Source organism: Mesoplodon densirostris, chromosome 3 (genome assembly GCF_025265405.1).
Source record: "Mesoplodon densirostris isolate mMesDen1 chromosome 3, mMesDen1 primary haplotype, whole genome shotgun sequence".
Taxonomy (NCBI): Eukaryota; Metazoa; Chordata; class Mammalia; order Artiodactyla; family Ziphiidae; genus Mesoplodon; species Mesoplodon densirostris.
The window spans coordinates 151,436,292-151,454,973 of record NC_082663.1 but is presented as its reverse complement, the minus strand read 5'-3'; the positions used below and the strand labels follow the sequence as shown (position 1 = coordinate 151,454,973).

The 18,682-nt window shown below is 63.9% G+C and overlaps 1 protein-coding gene across 1 annotated transcript; it reads left to right on the top strand.

Moving 5' to 3' along the window:
• The first annotated feature begins 4,963 nt into the window (after window positions 1-4,963).
• KLF16 (KLF transcription factor 16) lies at window positions 4,964-15,756 on the top strand. Its single transcript, XM_060094670.1, has 2 exons — window positions 4,964-5,557; window positions 13,422-15,756. Exons 1-2 carry the CDS (start codon window positions 5,101-5,103, stop codon window positions 13,721-13,723), a joined length of 759 nt encoding a protein of 252 aa, XP_059950653.1. The 5' UTR covers window positions 4,964-5,100; the 3' UTR covers window positions 13,724-15,756.
• The last annotated feature ends 2,926 nt before the right edge of the window (window positions 15,757-18,682 follow it).

Here is an 18,682-nt window from a genome sequence, read left to right as displayed (position 1 = left end):
TCAGGGTGCAGGGCCAACGTGTTAACTGTGCGATTCCATCAGGTGGGAGTGCCAGCCCAGCGTCAGGGTCCCACTTAAGTTTCGAAGCTCCTGCCGTGTGCCAAGTGGATCTTCACGACGACAACCCTGGGCTACTGGGGTCGCTGTCCCCACTGTCCCCACTTCAGGGGAGATGGCTCTGGCCAAGCTGCCCAGAGAAGGAGGCCTGGGACCCTGACTGGACTCAGGCCTGGACTCTCTGGTGCTCAAGTGGTCTTGGGACACAGGTGTGCCCCTGCTGGACAGTGAGCTCTGTGCTGCCAGACCCCAGGGCCAGGGGGCACAGATCAGAGCCCCGTGTGTGTCCACAGCACATCCAGGTGAGGTGGAAGGGATGGGCCTGGCTGTGGTCACCGTCATCGCTGGGAGGAGCCGAGCCAGGTGCTCTCTGAAGCCCAGCAGAGCGCCGCGCAACCCACGTTACAGGAGAGGGCCTTGAAGTGGGCTTGTCATCTCCCCGAGCAGGGCACGGGGAGGCCAGGCCCACGGGTGGCCCCCACTGCATCTGGCCATCTGAAACTTGCCTCTGGAAGCCCCTGCTTTCCAGGGGTCGGTCCCAGGCCAGCAAGGAATGGAGGATGAGCAGGGGCCCTGGGGAGGGAGTTCACGCGGCTCAGGCCAGACCCGCCCCCTCCCGCTCCTAGAGAAGGGAAGGGTTGGAGGGGGGGCGGGCGGGCTGGCTGGGTCTCTCCCCAGCAGCTGGGAGCAGGGACCTGGCACCTCCTGTGGGGGAAGACAGCCACATGCCCACTGCCCGGCTAGGCCTGGGCTGGGGCCTTCTGCACCTCCTACGTGTGACCAACCCCTAGGACCATGGTGAGTAATCTGACACACGTTAGAAATAAACACGGATGGGGACTTCCCTGGTGGTCCAGTGGTTAAGACTCCACGCTCCCAATGTAGGGGGCACGGGTTTGATCCCTGGTCGGGGAACTAAGATCCCACACGGTGCACGGCTTTAAAACAGAAAAAGAATATTTTTTGTGTACCTTTTCAGGAGTGGAATTGCTGGGTCACAAGGTACCACATTTACGGCTGTGACGGCTCTGTACACAGCTGTGAGAATGTAGAACTCCTGGTGCCTCCGATGTGGGCTGCTAGCATCCACCCCTCGTGTTTAATTTCAAATGTTCACCTCAGACTAGTTTGGGCTTTACAGAAAAGCTGTCATATCTAGCCTCCCCCCAGCGCCCCTCGTGGGAGGGTTTTGTGAAAACCAAGGACTAACTTGTGTACCTGCCCATTCGCACGCTCCAGACTTTTTTCCCATCTCCGCAGTTTTCCCACTAACGTCCTGTTCTGTTCCAGGGTCCGACCTGGCAGCCCACATGGCCTTCAGTCATCATGTCTGCTTACCCTCTTAAAACATGTGACACTCCTGCAGTCTTTCCTGGTTTTTCATGACCTTGACAGTTTGGGAACCAGTCGGGAATTTCTGTAAAATGTCCCCTAATCTGAGCCTTTCTGAGGTTTTCTCGTGATCAGACCAGGGCTATGGGTATAGGGAAGAACACCCAGAAGTGAGGTGCCCTTCTCATCACATCCCACTGGGGATTGCTGACACCCTGAAGACGACCTTGACCTCCTGGCTAAGGTGGGGTCCCCAGGTTTCCCCACAAGCAGGTTACTGTCCTCAGCCCAGCCGACACCAAAGCGGGGGAGTTATTTAGAAGATAACTTTTCAGGGACTTTCCCGGCAGTCCAGTGGTTAGGACTCTGTGCTTTCACCGCCAGGGGCCCAGTTTTGATCCCTGCTCGGGGAACCAAGATCCTGCGAGCCGCATGGCATGTCCAAAACAAAAAGAAAAACAAAAACGTTTCATACAGAAAAGTATGAGAGGAAAGGGCCCATGGCCCATAATTGCACTGCCTAGATATCTACTGACATTTAAAGAAAATAAAAGTAATAAATACACATGGATTAAAAAAAAGGTTGAACTATACAGAAAGTACTATTAAAACAAAAAGTAAAGGATTCACTCTTTAGAAGAAAAAAAAAGCTATGGTTCTTCCAGAATGTCTGTACATACAGACACACAGACGTACACGCAGGTACATGAGCCTGGATTCCCACCCTGACCTGTCGGGGCGCCAGGGCATCCATGTTTCCGATGCGCTCCACTTTATGTTGCCTTCCCCTCACTGGCAGCTGGGAGGCTTGCGCTCTGAGCCCCCTTCCCTTCCACACCTCCCTGTGTCTGCTCCTGCCCAGCTTGGCTCCATGGGCCTTGTGGTCTGGCGAGAGCCCCCCTGAACCCCTTGGTGACAGAAGGGAAGGCTAGAGATGGGCCCCCATCTACAGGTGAGGAAACTGAGGTCTGGAGAAAGAAGGGACTGACCTCTGTGTGGGTGCCCCGGCCAGGACAGAAGCTCAGGCCCCCAAACCCTCTGCTGCCTCCTAGCTCTTCCACGTGGGCCAGCCACTTCAGGCCACTTCTGGGGCCTCTCCCAGCCTTGATGTCTTCATCTATGAAATGGGGTGAAAACTCCTGAAGGGCTGTAGTGAGGATAGGGTGACAAAACATAAGGCAGAGGTGGGCATGGGGTCAGGGTGGGGCAGGGGGTGTCATCAGGGGTCACCCAGGCATCCCCCGGGGCCTGGGGTGTGAACAGAAACACTGTGGGTGGAGTGTGGTCCCCTGCCTGGGGTCTCCTGCCTGCACAAGTGGTCCGTGGAAGAAAGCCACAGGTCCAAGACCCTGATTATCCGTGGGAGCAAGTGCACACCTGGGGTTCTGAGAAAATGGTCTGTCTGGGGCCGTGTGATCTGCCAGGCACAGCCAGGACGGCAGTCCTAAGCTCTGCTTTGCCACGGTCCACCCCCCGCTTGCCTGTGGGAAGAAGGGCCCCCTTCAGTTATCGCTCCATTTTCCCGTGGCTGCCCCCTTGAACTGCAGGCCTCAGGTGGAGCCATCTCTGGGATGCTACCCCCACTTCTTCCACTTGTCAGGCCTGTATCCATCCCCTTTGCCACTGTCTTGAGTCCCAGCTGCCTTGCCCTAGACTCTGAGCCCCTGGAGGGCAAAGCCACTGGGGAGATCTTGCTCTGGGCCCTATAAACATCAGTGGAAGGAAAGAACAAAGGGTCCCGGCATCTTTCTTGTCCTGCTTCTTCCCCACATGCTAGGGTGAGCTGGGGCCTATGGGGGCAGCCTGCAAAGCACTTCCTGCCTTGTCTGGACTTGGGAGAGGGCAGGCACAGGGACTTGGGGAAGACCTGAGGGTGGGTGTGCTGAGATAGTGGAGGGTGGGGGCCTGCCTAGGTGGGCCACCCTCCTAGACTTTCAAAGGCACAGGAAGCCCAGGCCAGCAGGAATGCTGACAGCCGGCGCCCACCAAGTGCCCACCTGGAGTGGGAGTGGGCTCATCTGTTAAAGGAAGAAGCGGCGTCTCCTCTCTGAAGCCTGAAGTCATTGCTCCAGTGCCCCTCTCCTCTCCCTCCGTCCACCCTTGTGCAAGGGCGGGCCCCCAGAGGGGGCTGGCACAAGCTGGCACCACCATGGATGGTCGGGCCTAGACCAGGGGGACGCATGGGGCGGAGCCAGGCCTTGTCAGCCAGCGCGCGGAGTGGGTATGTGTTGCAGGTGGCCAGGGTGAGTATTCAGTCCCGGGATGGGGTCTGGGCCAGAGGCCCCCGACCTCTGTCCACACCCAGCTCAGGGCGGGTCACCGAGACGACTAGAACCCGTGCAGGAAGGCCCCCTGGAGGCCGCTCCTGCCAGTGCACGGTCCCCGTGGCCTGCCTAGGAAGGGGCGGGGGCGTGGTCGCAATGGAGGGGACCACCCCATCGCCCCACTTCCCCGCGCCCGCTGCTTCAGACCTGAGGGTTGGGCGGACCCCGGGCATCTGCGTTCCTGGCGTCATCGACGACATTAAACAACTTGGCCAGGACGTCCTCGCCGGCTTGCCGAGGCCCCACTTTCCCCGTCTGCGCCCCAAAGATCCCTGAGTGGCGCCGGTAGCGATGTTCCCGACCCCCTTGTCCTGGCGGGGCCGGCCCACTCTTCCTCACCAAAGCACCCCGCGCCCCGCCCTTTGTGACCCCAGCCCTCCTCACTCCCGAATGGGGCAAAAAAAGAGGAACAAGCGCACGCTAGCTCGACGCTACCAGGCGGGGAGTCCTCCCCTCCCCTACCTAGCTGCGGGTCTCCGGGAGCGGCAAGGGGGACCCCCCCATGAAAGCAAGCGGGCGAGAGAAAGCAGGGGGCGCGCGGGCGAGCAGGGCCACAAACGGGGGAGGAGAAGAGGGGGAAGGGTCGCGCACGTGGCCGGGGGGCGGGGCTCGCCGCTTCCGCACCCCCACCGGGCCACGTGGGGAACGGACCCCTCCCCCATCTTGACCTGGGGCGCGCCCGGGCCAGGGTGGAAGCGTCCGAGGAAGGGGCGGGCCCCCGCCGGCCGCGCGCCCCAGCGTGGGGTGGGCGAGCCCGCGGCGAGGCGGGGCGCGCGCCGAGCAGGGAGGGGCGCGCCCTAGGGGCGGGGCCCTCCGAGGAGGGAGGGGCGTGACGGGGCGGGGCGCGCTCCGGAGGCGGGACCGTAGCGGGGACCGGGCGGAGCTTCCTGGTGTGAGGATAGGGTGCTCGGGGAAGCGGACCAGGGGTGGCCGCAGGGGGAGGGGAGGGCCAGAGGGGGCTGGATCCCCGGCCTGGCGCCCGGCGTGGGGAAGGAGTGCTCGGAGAAGGAGGAGAGGCGTACTCCGCTGCCAGAGTAGGCGCGCCAGGGGGCGGCCCCTTCGGCCAGGCCCCGCCCCCGGCGGCCGCGCGCAGCGGGCAGGGTGGTGGAGGGCGCGCCAGGCGGGGGGCGTGGCCGCGCGCCCCGAGGGGGCGTCCTCCGGGCGGGGCGGGCCGCGGCCGCCCCCGCGGGCTCCGGTGCGTCAGGGCGCGTCAGGCGGGGCGGGGCAGGCCGAGCGCGGGCGGCGGCGGCGGCGGCGCGCGCCGGCCTCCTCCTCCTCCTCCTCCTCCTCCGCCTCCCGCACTCGATCAGCCGCCGCCGGCCGGACGGGCGCCGCTCCCGCCGCCTCCGCTCCGCCCGCTCGGCCGCGCCGCCCGCCCCTGCCTGGCATGTCGGCAGCCGTGGCGTGCGTGGATTACTTCGCCGCCGACGTGCTCATGGCCATCTCCTCAGGCGCCGTGGTGCACCGCGGGAGACCGGGCCCCGAGGGCGCGGGCCCGGCCGCTGGCCTGGATGTGCGCGCGCCGCGCCGCGAGGCCGCCCCGCCCGGGCCCCCAGGGCCGCCGCCGCCGGCCCCCGCCGTCCCGGGCCCAGGCCCGGGCGCAGCCGCCGCCGCACCCCACCTGCTGGCCGCCAGCATCCTGGCCGACCTGCGCGGCGGGCCCGGCGCCGCTCCGGGGGGCGCCTCGCCCGCCTCCTCTTCTTCGGCCGCCTCGTCCCCGTCCTCCGGCCGCGCCCCCGGCGCCGCGCCCGCCGCCGCCAAGAGCCACCGCTGTCCCTTCCCGGGCTGCGCCAAGGCGTACTATAAGTCCTCCCACCTCAAGTCGCACCTGCGGACGCACACAGGTGAGTCTGGCCGCGCGCCCGGCCCGCGCGAGGGCGGCCTCCCGCGCTCCCCCCCCCCGGTCGGGACCCCGAAACTGCGTGGCGCGTCGGGGGCGGGGAGGGGGGCGCGCCCGGGCCGCCGCCGCGCCGGCCGGGAGGGCGGGGCCTTGGTGGGTGGGGCGCGCGCGGGGGGCGTGGCGGCCACGCGGTCGGGCGGCGAGCGGATGGCGGGCGCCGAGGCAGCGGCAGGGGCTCGCGGGGCGCGCGTCGCGGCGGGGTCCGCGGGCGGGATCGGGGCTCCCGGGCAGTTTCCTTCGCTCTCGGCCTCGTTTCTCTTTTATTTTCCGTTGGTTTCGGATCTGGTTGGTGGGCATCGTGGTCGGAGCGTCCAATTCTGAGGTTCTCGTTCTCTCTGCTGCCTTGGTTTCCTTCTCTGTAGAAAGGCAGGAGGAACCGCGCGCTGCCCCCGAGGTGGCCGCGAGGATTCACCCCAGAGAGCGGCAGAGCGCCTGGTGCGGAGCCAGGTTGGGGGGTGCCCGGCACATTTTTTCTTCCTTTATATGTATTTTAATAAGGCGGAAGGCAGGGTTGGGAGTGCGGGTTAGGGCTTGAGTCTGGGGAGGAGGGGGACCCCTGAGGGTGTCACGTCTTCAGTGCGTTTCGCAGCTTCCTGGGTCCCCCCCACGCCCCCGCTTGCAGCGGGAGCCGGGAAGGCTTGGGGGCGGGGGACGGTTCCGCGCGACACTGTCACGTCTCACAGCCCAGCCGGGGGTGGGGAAGGGCCGCTAGGGAGCCGGAGGTAGGGGGGCTTTGGCTACCCTTTCACTCTGTCACCCCCTCTTTTTCCTCCTGTGGGTCCCCCCAGTCCTCCCCACGGAGTCCCACCCTCAACCCTGAGGATTTTCTCTTGGGCTGGGGGTCTGGGGATGGTGGGCCTCGGTCACCAGCCTGAGTTTGAACATTGGAGGTGTTCCTTCTGTTGGGAAGGGCAGGGGAGCTGGGTGGGCGTGCGCTTGGACTTGGTGGTTCTGTCCGTTTCTAGCGCATTACCTACCGCCTCCGGGCTGCCTTCTCCTGAGGGCCGTTATGGGGGTCACGTCGGGCAATAGGGTGCATCAGCTTGGCTCAGTGGACACGCTCTCACTGTAGAAACAAGTGCAGTGGGTGCATGGAAGCGAGGTTGGATCTAGCGTTGTGGCAGAGACATGGATGGTGTGACCCCTGAGAGTGGCTCAGACCCCCGAGAGTGGCTCAGGCCCCCTAGTGCTCTAGTTTGGTTTGGTTTTTTCCACATTCTGTTTGAGTCTCTGGGTCTGGTGAAGGGGGTGGCCACCCCCCTTCCCACTGTGGCTCTGTAGGGACACTTCCCCAGGGTATACTGGGATCCTTGAGAACCTCCGTGGGCCCCCAGGCAGTACTGGCCCCCCCGTAAGCCTTTGGGGGAGAAAGGACTCCTTGTCGAGGGCCTGGATGTCAGTATTGCCATTCTGGTTTTAAAGAGAAAGTGAGGCCCAGGGGACTGAGTTGGGGTGTCCCAGTGATGGGTGGGGAAGGGCAGGGTGCCATCCCCCCATGCCTTGCCCCCTGGATAATAATGGTGCTGGGCCCTGGGGTAGGGGGTGCTGCTCCTGAGAGTCAAAGTCGTGCACCCAGGCACCTTTGATGCCGGTTTTGGAGGGTTTGGGGCACCTTCGTGCTCAGTGATTGCTAATTCAGCATCTGTCTAGTGCTCAGGACCACCAAACCCTACCCAGGGTCGGTGTCAAGGCCTTCGGGTTTTTCCAGCCCCCAGGGGAGGGGGCAGCTGTTTTTATGCCTGTTTTGGGGTGGGGAAGCCATGCTTGTCTTGGACCTCTTGTTGCCCACTGCTGGGGGCAGGCCTGGGGAGTGATCTGATGAGGAGCTTTAATTAGATGATGGCTGTCTGCTGCGCCGTTGTCCCCCGAGGGCCTTTGGGAGGGAGTCCCATTCCACCCGCCTCTGCCTGATGAGGGCTCTCCTCTCTGTAAAGTAAAGAGAGCTCCCATCCTGGCCTGGCCCCATTTTACAGATGAGCAAGCAGGCCCAGCAGGAGGAGCCAGGCGAGTTGAACATGGCGCCTCATCATCCCTGCTCCATTTGGCACAGAGGCTGGGGTGGGGAGACCAGGAGGGGCGATGGGGTCTTTCACAGGGCCACCCAGCTGTGGGGGAGCGGGGACGGCTGTCCTCTGGTCCCCTGTGTCTGGCCTGCAGCCCCTGGCCCAGAAGGAGCTCTCCTGCCTCCGGTGTGGGGTACGGAAGGACTGGAAGCTGCAGGAGATGTTGACGCGGTTGCCGTGGATACCGAGAGGGAGAGGGAGGGAGGTGGGGCGGGGGCGGAGAGGCTGGCAATCTACTCCTCGCTCTCCCAACCTCCCTCGTCTCCGGACTGCTCCCCTACCCCAGAGCCCCCGGTGTCCAGCACCTTCTGGGGGACTCACCCCCTCCCCGCAAGGAGCTGAGATCTGGAAGTGGGGCTGTTAGTCTAGGGTCTCCCCTTCGGCCTTGCTGACTTCAGGGCCGGCTCATTGTGTGGGGCGTCCTGGCTAATGTAGGGTGTTGAGCAGCCTCCCTGGCCCCCACCTGGAGCACCCCCCGTTGTGACAATGACAAATGTTCTCAGACATCATCCAGTGTCCCCTGGGCATTGCGGCAATACCTCCAGCTGAGACCCCCTGTAAAACCCTGTCTACTTCAGCCTGAGCAAGAGTAGCTAAGCCTTTACAGTGTGTGAGAGGCACCGTGGGGATGACCCAGTCCCCGTCCCCCGGGGCTCCTGGAACACTGGGGGGACAGTGACAGCAGCGGTGATGGAGGAAAAGGCTTCCTGGAGGAAGAGGCCTCTGAGCGACACCGTGGGGTCAGATGCAGCAGGGAAGGGTGTGTCCCAGGAGAGGGGACGGCACCCTGGCTGCAGGGGGTGGGGGCAGGGGCCCTGGGGCGTGGATTTGGAGGGCTGCGGCTGTGGTCGGTGGGAGGTGGGGAGGGGGCAGAGTAGGTAGGTGTGCCCTTTAATCCCAAGGGCAGGGGGGGCGCGCAGAAAGGCCCGGCTTTGCAGATGAAAATCCGTTTATGGGGAAGGGATTAGGATCCAGCAGAGGGATCGAGGAGGGGGGCCGCTGCGTGGGAGGGAGAGCGGTGGGGCACCGCATGAATTGGGTGGGAGGGACAAGGCCCAGGACTTGGAGGACAAGAGGCGGCTAGGGCGACCTCTGTTTGCCGAGCGGCTAAGGGGGGTGGTGGTGGTATTCTTTGCTGAACAGGCCCCCAGGAGGAGAGGCAGACAGGGAAACTGAGGCCCAGAGGGGAAGTAGCCACCGCACCCCCCAGGGCTGTCTGAGTCAGCAGACCCCACCTCCACCCCTCGCAGAGCTGTGAGCGCCCCTAGCGCGCCAGGTGGGGCGCAGGAGACTGGTGGCTTATCTGGGGGGCCAGAATGGGGCAGTGCCAGGGCGCGGGGTGGGGTGCAAGTGCCAAGGACTGCCCGCCCCCCAGCCCCCACCTCCCGCAGCAGGGTGCAGCGAGCAGCTGGGACTGCTCACGGTGCCGGTGCCCCAGCTGGGGGGCGGGGGAGGGTGCCCTCAACCTTGCAAGGGGCGATAACCACCCCCCACCCAGGCTCCCTGATAAAGGTGGCCCAGATGGCCCGGGAGTTGGCACACGATACCAGCCTGAGGAGCTGGCCTCCCGGGGAGAGAGGGCGGCCACCCTCACCCAGTCCCGCTTCCAGAACAGCGGGGCTCCGGAACACACATGCTCTGGGGGACCTGAACACACAGGCACTGAGTGGGACATCACCCCCAATGCTGAAGATGCCAGTCCGGGTGGGGAAGCAAAGCCAGGGCAACCTGGGTTCCCCGGGAGGGAGGAGAGGTGTGGGGTGGCAGGTGGCCCGCTTTTTATGTAAACGGGGGTAGTGGTGGCTCCTACCTGGGGGATGGGGAGGTACAACAGATGACGCACCAGCAAGCTAGCTGGTTAGCTGCTGCTGGAGCTGTAGCAACCTGAGTGCCATTCTCGGGGCTTGTAGACGCTTTCCACGCATGTGTTAAGCACCCACGGTGTGCCAGGCCTGTGCTGTCAGCTTTATGGCCAGGTGGGGGGCACATATCATACCCAGGAGAGACAGCATAAGCATAAGAAAGCCGAGGACGGGGACGGTGGGTGGGTACCCCAGCGGGATAAGGAGAGTCTGTTCTGAAGGGTGACGTTAGCGCAGAGAAGGGACGGAGTGATGGAGCAGCTCCCGGGGCTGCAGAGGTGCGAGGCCACAGTAAAGACTTCAGCTTCGACTCTGAGCCAGGGAGCAGAGCACAGGCTGGACGGCCCAGGCGCCGCCAATGGGCTGCCGCCCCACTCCCGGCCTGAGGGGGGGCGGGGCTGGAGCCACGAAGAGCCGGTGGGGGGGGGGTGGACATATTTTGAAAGGGGCTCTGATGGGATTTGCTGCCAGGTACCACGTGGGGAGGTGAGGGCCTGCAAGACCTCTGCCTACGGTTTTTGGTGGCAACCGCAGAACAATTGAAATGGAAAACCTACAGGAGGGGCGGGGACAGGGAGAGAGATGGGGGTGGCTAATGTCTAGGAAGTATTTAAGATCACAGAGCAGATGAACTTCGCACGGGTTGGTCTTTGTTAAAGCCATCGGGATGGCCAGCCACACGGGGACCCTGTGCTCTGACCCCCGGACCTCAGCATCAGTTTTCAGTCCTTTTGGTTGTATGTCCGTACTGTCCTTCGCGGCCTGCTCAGGCCTATCTCCTTTGGGAAGCCCCCTGCCCCCCCACCTGCTGCAGTCCCAGCCTTCTCCAGCTCTCCTGGGATGCTACCTTACCTGGGCCCCTCCCCCGCTGTAGTCCACCTGGTAGGTGGGCATTTGCGCAAGGGTTGGCTGTGGGCCACACCCCCCCCCTTAGGTTAGTGATGACCTCAGGAGGTCACAGTGAAGGTCAGCTGTCAGACCCTTGGCCCCCAGCCCCAGCCCAGGGAGGTGGGGCGCTGTCCCCCGTGAAGGCCGAGCACACTGAGCCAGGCCTGGCGCACGGTCGCCAGGACCTCCTTTACGGCCGTCCTGAGCTCACCCCTAGTCCCAGCCCAAGTCAGAGGGTCAAGTCCACCGCAGCCCCGCCCACCGCATCTTCCTCCGGCACCCAGGTGGACTCAGCAGACAGGCGGCTGCACCCAGCATGCCGGCTCTGAGCCTCTGAATGTTACGGCCCTTCCCGGCCAGAGGACTGAGAGGGTGGCAGGTCCTGGCATCCTGCAGGCATCCGCCCGACGTTGTGGGGAGGGAAGCCTGCGAGCCCCAGGCCGCGCCACCCACGTGTGCACGTGCGCTGCGCTACCCAGCAACCGGGCATGGGGCGGGGTTGGCAGGCGGCCAGCCGGCGAGGCGACCCCCGGCCCCGGCGGGAGTGGGACCACGTGAGCGGGGCCGGCTGAGGCTGCGGATGTCCCTGCCGCCGCCGAGCTACGTGCGGCAGCTGTGTTCCCGGCGGCTGCAGGCGTCCGGCCCCTGCGGGCAGTGGCACCGCTCTTGCAACCTGCTGGTGGCAAAGTAGAGCTGCGGGACGGAGGGAGGGGAGGGCAGGGCGGGAGGCGGGCCCCGCTGCCCTAAATGGGGAAGTGAGCCAACTGCGGGGCGCACCCGTGGCGGACTGGCCCCCCTCTCCCCCCCCTTCTCCCCGCCTGCGTCCTGCAAGATGGCGACAGGGCCGCATGCCCCTCGGAGGGGCGTCGCTCCCCTAGGCCCCCGTTTGCTCGGAAGCCAGCAGCCCCGCCCCCAGACTTCGGCCCTCGGGACCTGTCGGTTCAAAGTGGGGTGGGGTGGGGTGTCCCTTCTGGGACTGTTTTGAGCCCCGTGATTCTATGGAGGACGTCCCCGCTGGGGCCCCTCCCCCAGCGGCTGCGGACTCTGCCTGCTGGATTGTTCCAGGGGAAGCATGGGGTGTGTGTGGTGGGGGCAGTCCCAGGGATTTGGTGCCACCTGTGGTCTTGGACAGTTGCTCTCCCCCCAGCACCATGATTGTGGCCTGTGACCGCTGGGGGAGGTGGCACCAGCGCGTCTGGGTCCCCAGCCTCCTGGGGCCTGCCCTCCCCCAGCCGTGAGTATAACCGACAGGTATCCCACAAGAAACTTTCTGGGGGAGACTTTGACCCACCCTTTTCTGCCTCGCTGGTGGTGTCCGAGTGCGACCAGGAGGAAGGGGTGGGGGAGGGGAGGTTTTAGTCCCGCTCTCTCCTGGGCAGCCCCTCTGAAGTCCACTGGTGCCCCTCAGTGGTTCACGATCCCATCCCCCTCCCAGCCCTCTCCCCAGGGCGGGCCTTGAGCTTCCAGAGCAGAGATGTCACTGGGTCACCCTGAGAATGCAGGTTCCCCCCACCTCACGGCTGCGGTCTGTCCCATGGCCCCCACCTCCGGCTCCTGGTCAGCTGTGCACCTCCCCACTAGGGTGCTGCTTTGGGGGTGCTTCTCTGATCCTCGGCTGAGGACACCCTTCAGTCTGTCTCGCTCAGCACCTCCCCCACCGGTGGGCGTGTTTCCTGAGGCAGGGTCAGCCTGGGTCACCGCAGTCCCCAGTGCTCGGTGTGGGCCTGCCAGTGTGTAACCTACCCTCACCCCACTGTGGCTCCCCCTCCTGCCCCCCAGCTGGCCTCCCCCTCTTCCGGGTTCCGTCCAGTGCCACGAGGGGCGACCCTGCCCACGTGTCCACACTCTATCCACCCCCAACATACCCTGCAAACCCCCTGGGCATTGGGCAACACAACGCCTGGGGATTCCAGGGTCCCAGGTACCCGGCGCTGGGTCCAGAAGGGTGCAAACTCTTAGGTGCTTCACGGCCCTTGGGCCTGGGGTGTGGCGGGGGTCCCCCCGGGTCGGCTGGGGACACGCTGACAACACACACGTTGATGTGTTGATGAGGGAGGTCGGGCGACCCCCCGGGTTGATGAGGGGGGTTGGACGACCCTGATCCGGGGCGGAGACCCCCAAGGGATGGGCGGGTGGGGACTGGCAGGCGGGGGATGGCGGTGGCCCGCAGGGGCAGGATGGGCGAGGCCGCCCTGGCGGTGGGAGGGGTCTGCGGAGGAAGTTGCCGGTGGCGGCCCGCCCCTCCCCTGGCCTTTGCTCCGGGGCGGGGCGAGTCCTGGGCTTCCTGACCCAGGGGCTGTCCCCTTCTCGCCTTGCGTCCCTCCGCGCCCTGCGAGTGCGGCCCCGGGGTTGGCTGGGTGTGGGGGTCCCTTCACATGTCCCTCTGCTCGTAGAGGGGCCACGAGGGTCAACAGTGGCGTCAGGCACGGGGAGCTGCCCAGACGGTGCCCCCCACGGGGTGGTCATTTCCAAAAGGAAGGGGCTTGACTGGGATCCCGAGCACCTGGGAGCCCCCGGAATGCCCCCACAGGAAGGGCAGAAGGGAGTTTCGCGGGAGTGGGGACGGCAGGACCCGTTTGCATAAGAAGCCTCTCCGAAAACTCGACGTGCGTTCGGAGCGGACACGTGTGTGCGAAGTACACGTGCCACCGAGGTGGCACCTTCCTGGGGGTGGGGGCGCGCGGGCGCGCGGTCCTGGGAGAACGCGGTCTCTGTAGATTCTCCTTTCAACCCATGGCAGCTGCTCCCAGTCTGATTACCATTAGTCGTAGGAAATAGAGGAGAGTATTCACGGGGGTTCGCGAAATGAGTTGGGGCCGTTTTCTTTAAACATCTAAACGTTTTAAATTCACGCGCAGAATTCAGCCTCTAGAACGAGGTGGGGAGGGGATGAGGCAGATGACGAGGACCCTTGGGGATCTGATGGGACTTCTTCCTCTCCCTCTCTCCCCCGATATTGACTGCTGTCTGTCTGTCCTCCGCCTCCTCCGCGCAGGTGAGCGCCCCTTCGCTTGCGACTGGCCGGGCTGCGACAAGAAGTTCGCGCGCTCCGACGAGCTGGCCCGCCACCATCGGACGCACACGGGCGAGAAGCGCTTCCCCTGCCCACTCTGCTCCAAGCGCTTCACCCGCAGCGACCACCTGACCAAGCACGCACGCCGCCACCCCGGCTTCCGCCCGGAACTGCTCCGGCGCCCGGGCGCCCGCAGCACCTCGCCCAGCGACTCGCTGCCCTGCAGCCTGGCAGGCAGCCCCGCGCCCAGCCCGGTGCCCAGCCCGGCCCCCGCCGGCCTGTAGAGCCCCAGTCCAGCCACCCTGAGCGCGCCCCCGCTGGGCCTGGGCATGGAGCACCAGCAACACGCCTGCTGTCCCGGCCCGGGGCGGGGAACGGACTGACTGCCAGCCCGGCCCCTTCCAGTGTCCCCCTGAGGGCCCCCAAGATGCCCTTGCCCCCTCGAGAGAACAAGGAGGGGTCTGAGACTGGACCGGGGTCATCCGGGCCTTGGAGTTTGCTCTCGGGAGGGGTAGTGGCCCCGTGTCTGTATATAGCCATGATCGTTAACTCTCTTCCCAGCTGTTAAACAGGGACCCCCGGTGGGTGGCCAGGAGGCGTCCCCCTTCCCCCTTCGCCACCTCCCTGCTTTGAGGGACGTGTGGGCCTTGGGGGGAGGTGGCCCAGGAAAGGCACCCCCTAACCGGTGTTCACACTTGGTCCCCAGGCCCCTCTGTCCAGGTTGGGATGAAGTATGCAAAGAGCCATAGGTGAACCAGGGGTTACCGCGGGCTGCCTCGTGTCCCCCCATCCCCCGCCCCGGGAGCCCCTCACCCCGCCGAAAGCCATTGGAGACGTTCAGGGAAACGGGGTGTGGCCCAGCCGCCCCCATTCGGGTACTCAATCTCAGGTGTCCACAGGTTCTGCCCCACTGCTCACGGGAGGGGCCCCTCAGCTCCCCAGCCTCGAGGGCTGGGTGGGTGGGGACGGGGGAGGTCGTAGGGTTTCCATAGGGGTACCAGTTTTGCTTCTGAGACTTGGGGTAGGGAGGGAGAGAAAGGGGGGGTCTTCCAAAGAGCAATTTGACTCACAGTGGGGGCAGGGTGCGGGGTGCAAATATCACGGGATGGGAATTACTGCAGGCTTATTTATTTTCCTCTGCTGGCTTGGGGGGCCGCCCTGCCCCTCTGGGTGGGTGTGTGAGTGTGTCAGTGAGAGAGACTCGGGGGAAGCTGGCCCCCCAGTTTGGATGGCCAGCTCCCCTCTGCTGAAGGGGAAGAGTCCCCGACTTTGGCCTTGTGCAGCATCACGTGACAATCAATCCCTCCTATTTGGGACCAGGCCAGCCTTCGGGCGAAATGCACCCCTTCCCCGCCCTGCGGATGGGGGTGAGAAGGCCCCGTGCCCTTGCACCATCCTGCCCCGGGCATGGCCACTGGACCAGCGGTTGAGGTCCTGCCACGCGGGCAGGCGGGAAGTGGGAGGGCTGACCCCCGAACCCCCTGGGATAGCTCGATTTTTTTGGACCGGGTAGAATATTTTTTCAGGCGCCAATCTCTTCCTTGATCTGGGCCCCGGTGGGTGGTCTGTTGTCCTCAGGCTTTGTGGGTGTGGGGGGGAGGGCCTGCGTGGTCTGAACTTAGGATGGGGAGGGACAGATGTCACGTCCCTTCCTGGTGTCTTCCCACTGTGGCTGCGGTTGAATTTCATTTTGGACAGAGGGACTGAAGACCCCGGCCCTGGAATGGGAAGGGACCCAGGCTCCCTGTCCCATACCCTGAAAAGGCCTATCCCGCCTTTGGCTGCACGAGGTCTGTGGCACCCCTCTGTGTTCCAGAACCTTCCTGCCTCCCAGTTGACGGCTGGGGCGTTTGGATGGCACTAGCGTGGACCGGAACCGGCCCTGGCAGGATCCAGGGACAGGTGCCTGGGGTCCTGGGGATTGGGGCGGGGCTGCAGAGGATCTTCCCGCGGTGGTGAGATGCCTTAGTCCAGGGGGCAGAGGGTGGGCCCGGGTCTTGTTTCCCTTTGTGTCTGTCTGGACGCCCCCTCATTGTCCCAGCCCTGGCCGGTGCATGTCCGCAGGGGTTGGACTGTGGTCTGAGGACCCAGGGAGCTGAGAACTTGTCCCTGCCCCCCGCCACCCCGTGTCCAGGGGTCTGAAGGGACCGATGGTCATTGGGATCTGGCTCCAGCCATTTTAGCTGTGGCCTCTTGAAGTGTGTGGGGGGGTAGGGTCCCAAGGGATTTGCGCTTTCGGGTGACCCCCACCCTCCCCTTGCCCTGCCTGGCCTCATCCTGGTATTTAATTAATTAAACATGTCTTTTTTAAACCCGATTTCCAGAGCCTTGTGGTTTTTCCTATCGCTGGTCCGAGCCGGTGGGCCCTCTGAGTCCCTCGCCAATGAGGTCCCCAGCCTCCTCTTGGGGAAACTGAGGCAGTGGGCTAGTGAATCCGGGGACCTGGTGGCGGTCTTGGCAACGCCCCCCCAGCCCTAAGGTGCGGGGAGGGGGCTGCCCTCTGCGGCGCGTGCTGCAGTCCAGCGGCACCCACGCCTCGCGCAGCTGCGCCCCCAGCCCGCCTTCCGGCTCCGTTACCCGGCAACCGAGGCGCTGTGACACGGCGCCCGGGGGCGTCCGCTGCCCTCCCCCTTCCGGAACCGGGGGCGGGGGTAGCCCGCGCTTCTCTAGACTCTAAAGGACTCGCGGGCTCGACAGGGCTCCTCCCCGGAGGTTCCCCACGACCCCTGCCCGGCTCTTGTGCCCATCGTCTGGCTGCTCCTGTATCGTATGCCGGCTTCCAATTGAGAGGGCAAGGGGCCTCGGGAGCGTTGAGAAACTGGTGAGGGTTCTGAACCCCTTAGGAAAAGTGCACCCCAGGTTCCAGCGGTCTCCAGAGCCCGGAAGGCGTGTGGGACTGCGGTGGGGGGAGCGCGGACCCTCCCCACGGGTTTCCCCGCTTCCCGACCCCCGGGAAGGCGGCAGACCCGCCATCTGGTGGCCTCCCCTGGTACTGCACCACCGGCTCCGGCCCACCCCTCCCCAGGGTCCTGTCCTTGGGGCCGCCAAGGTCGCCCCAACCTGGGCACGGGGCCCTCGCCTTTACTCGAGGGTGGTCTCCTTCTGGCACTCCCCTTGCTCCCTTTCTCCTGGAATCTGGCCCGAAAGCCCGCAGATCTCGCTCCCTGGACCCCTGTCCCCCTCCAGCTCTGGCAGGCTTCTCTGCTCCTTTGTGGCAGGGTTCCTGGAATGCTGGGTCCACGCGGGCAGCCCCCCCCCCTTTAGTCTCTCTTGGTCGCACTCCCACGTGCCCCAGAAACAGCTCGAAGATGCCCCCTCTGCCTCCTGGACGCTTCATTGGCAGGTCGCCTCGGGGACCCCTGGTCCTTCTCCCCAGGTGTGCTGACGACACCCCCTGGTCCATGCCAGCTGGACCTCACCCTCAACTCCAGGCCCGGGATGTTCTTACCCCTGCCCCCAGTCTGCCTTGGTCGGCTCCCCTTTATCACTGCAGCTTCATCTTTCCAGGTGTACAGGCCAAAATCTTTGGGGTCACCCTTGACTCCCCTCTGTCTCACCACCCACATCCAGTCCACCCGGAAATCTCCCTAGAGCTCTACCTTCAATACATATCCAGAATCCACCCACTTCTCCCCCCTCCTCGGCCTCCACCTGGTCCCACCTCATCATGGCCCACCAGGACCAGCGTGGCCTCCCCTGTGGTCCTTGACTCCCACCCTCACTCCTGACAGTCTGTCCACCCTGTAGTGGCCACAGGGCGCCAGTGAGCACCTGTACCAGGTCCAGTCCCTCCTCTGCCCATAGGCCTGCAAGGCTCCCACCTCCCTGGGGGTAAAAGCCAATGCTCTCTCCGTGGCCCACAGGGACCTGCACGACCTGCCCCGTCCCCTCCCTGCCCTCCCCTCCTCCCTCTCTCACCCTTGCTCAGTCTGCTCCAGGCACATGGACCTTCTAGCTGTTCCTCCAACATGCCAGGCCCGGCCCTGCCCCAAGGTCTTTGCACGGGCTATGCCCTCTTCCTGGAAAGCCCCTCCCCCAGATGCCTGCTTAGCTTCCTCATTCGCTTCCTTAGAACTGCTCAAATCCCACCTTTCCCATAGGACTATGTGAACCACCCCTTGTCCCAGCCCCCTACCCTGTTCTACTTCCCTGCCATAGCACTTTTTACCTTGTATCAAGATATTTACTGATTTCCTGTTGTCTGTCTGTCTGCATCTATAATGCTACAGCCACCAGGGTGAGGATCTTTGCTTTGTTCAGGAGCCCACCCTCCTGTTGGCAGTGGAGGAGAGGCACTGAGAGACCCCTGAGGTGAGAGGTCTCAAGCCCATATGTCTGCAGGGCCAGGTGGCTGAGGTAGGGAGAGAGATGGGTTGGGAGAGGGGGGAGGTGACCTGCGCAGACTACTGCCTGCTCACAGGAGGATCCTTGGTAATTGCCAGCTGGTGCACAGGCTGAGAATTGTAGTTGTATGTGACATCTCCCTACATTTAAAAAATGGGCAACAGGGCTTCCCTGGTGGCGCAGTGGTTGAGAGTCCGCCTGCCGATGCAGGGGACGCGGGTTCGTGCCCCGGTCCGGGAAGATCCCACATGCCGCGGAGTGGCTGGGCCCGTGAGCCATAGCCGCTGAGTCTGCGCGTCCGGAGCCTGTGTTCCGCAACGGGAGGGGCCACAACAGTGAGAGGCCCGCGTACCGCAAAAAAAAAAAAAAAAAAAATGGACAACACAAATTTATATCATTTGAAAAACTAGTACTGAAACAAAACTGGTACTCAGATACACATACACACATGTCACATACACACATGTTCACAACAGCACAATTCACAATAGACAAAAGGCGGAAACAATCTGAATGTCCATCATCTGATGAATGGATAAAATACGACTTAGGGCGGGGCCTTGGTATACAGTAGGTGCTCAATATTTGATGGACAAATGAGTGAATTGGAACAGGTCTCCTCTGGTAGACCTGGGGATTAGACTGCTGACAAGAGTCCAGGTGGGAGAAATGAAGCACTTATTGCCAGTCAACCAGGACGGAGTTGAGTTTCAGAGCCTGAACTGGGTAACTCAGGTGAGGGTTCCCAGGTGCAGGTGAGATGCGCCCGCAGGACTCGAGTCGACCAGCAGAGGGCGCTTTAGGGAGACAAGCTAATAGAACGCAAATTGAATGCAAATGAGCCACAGCCGGGCTGTGTGGGGCGTTTTTTTTTTTTTTTTTTATCAGGCGCGCCTTGG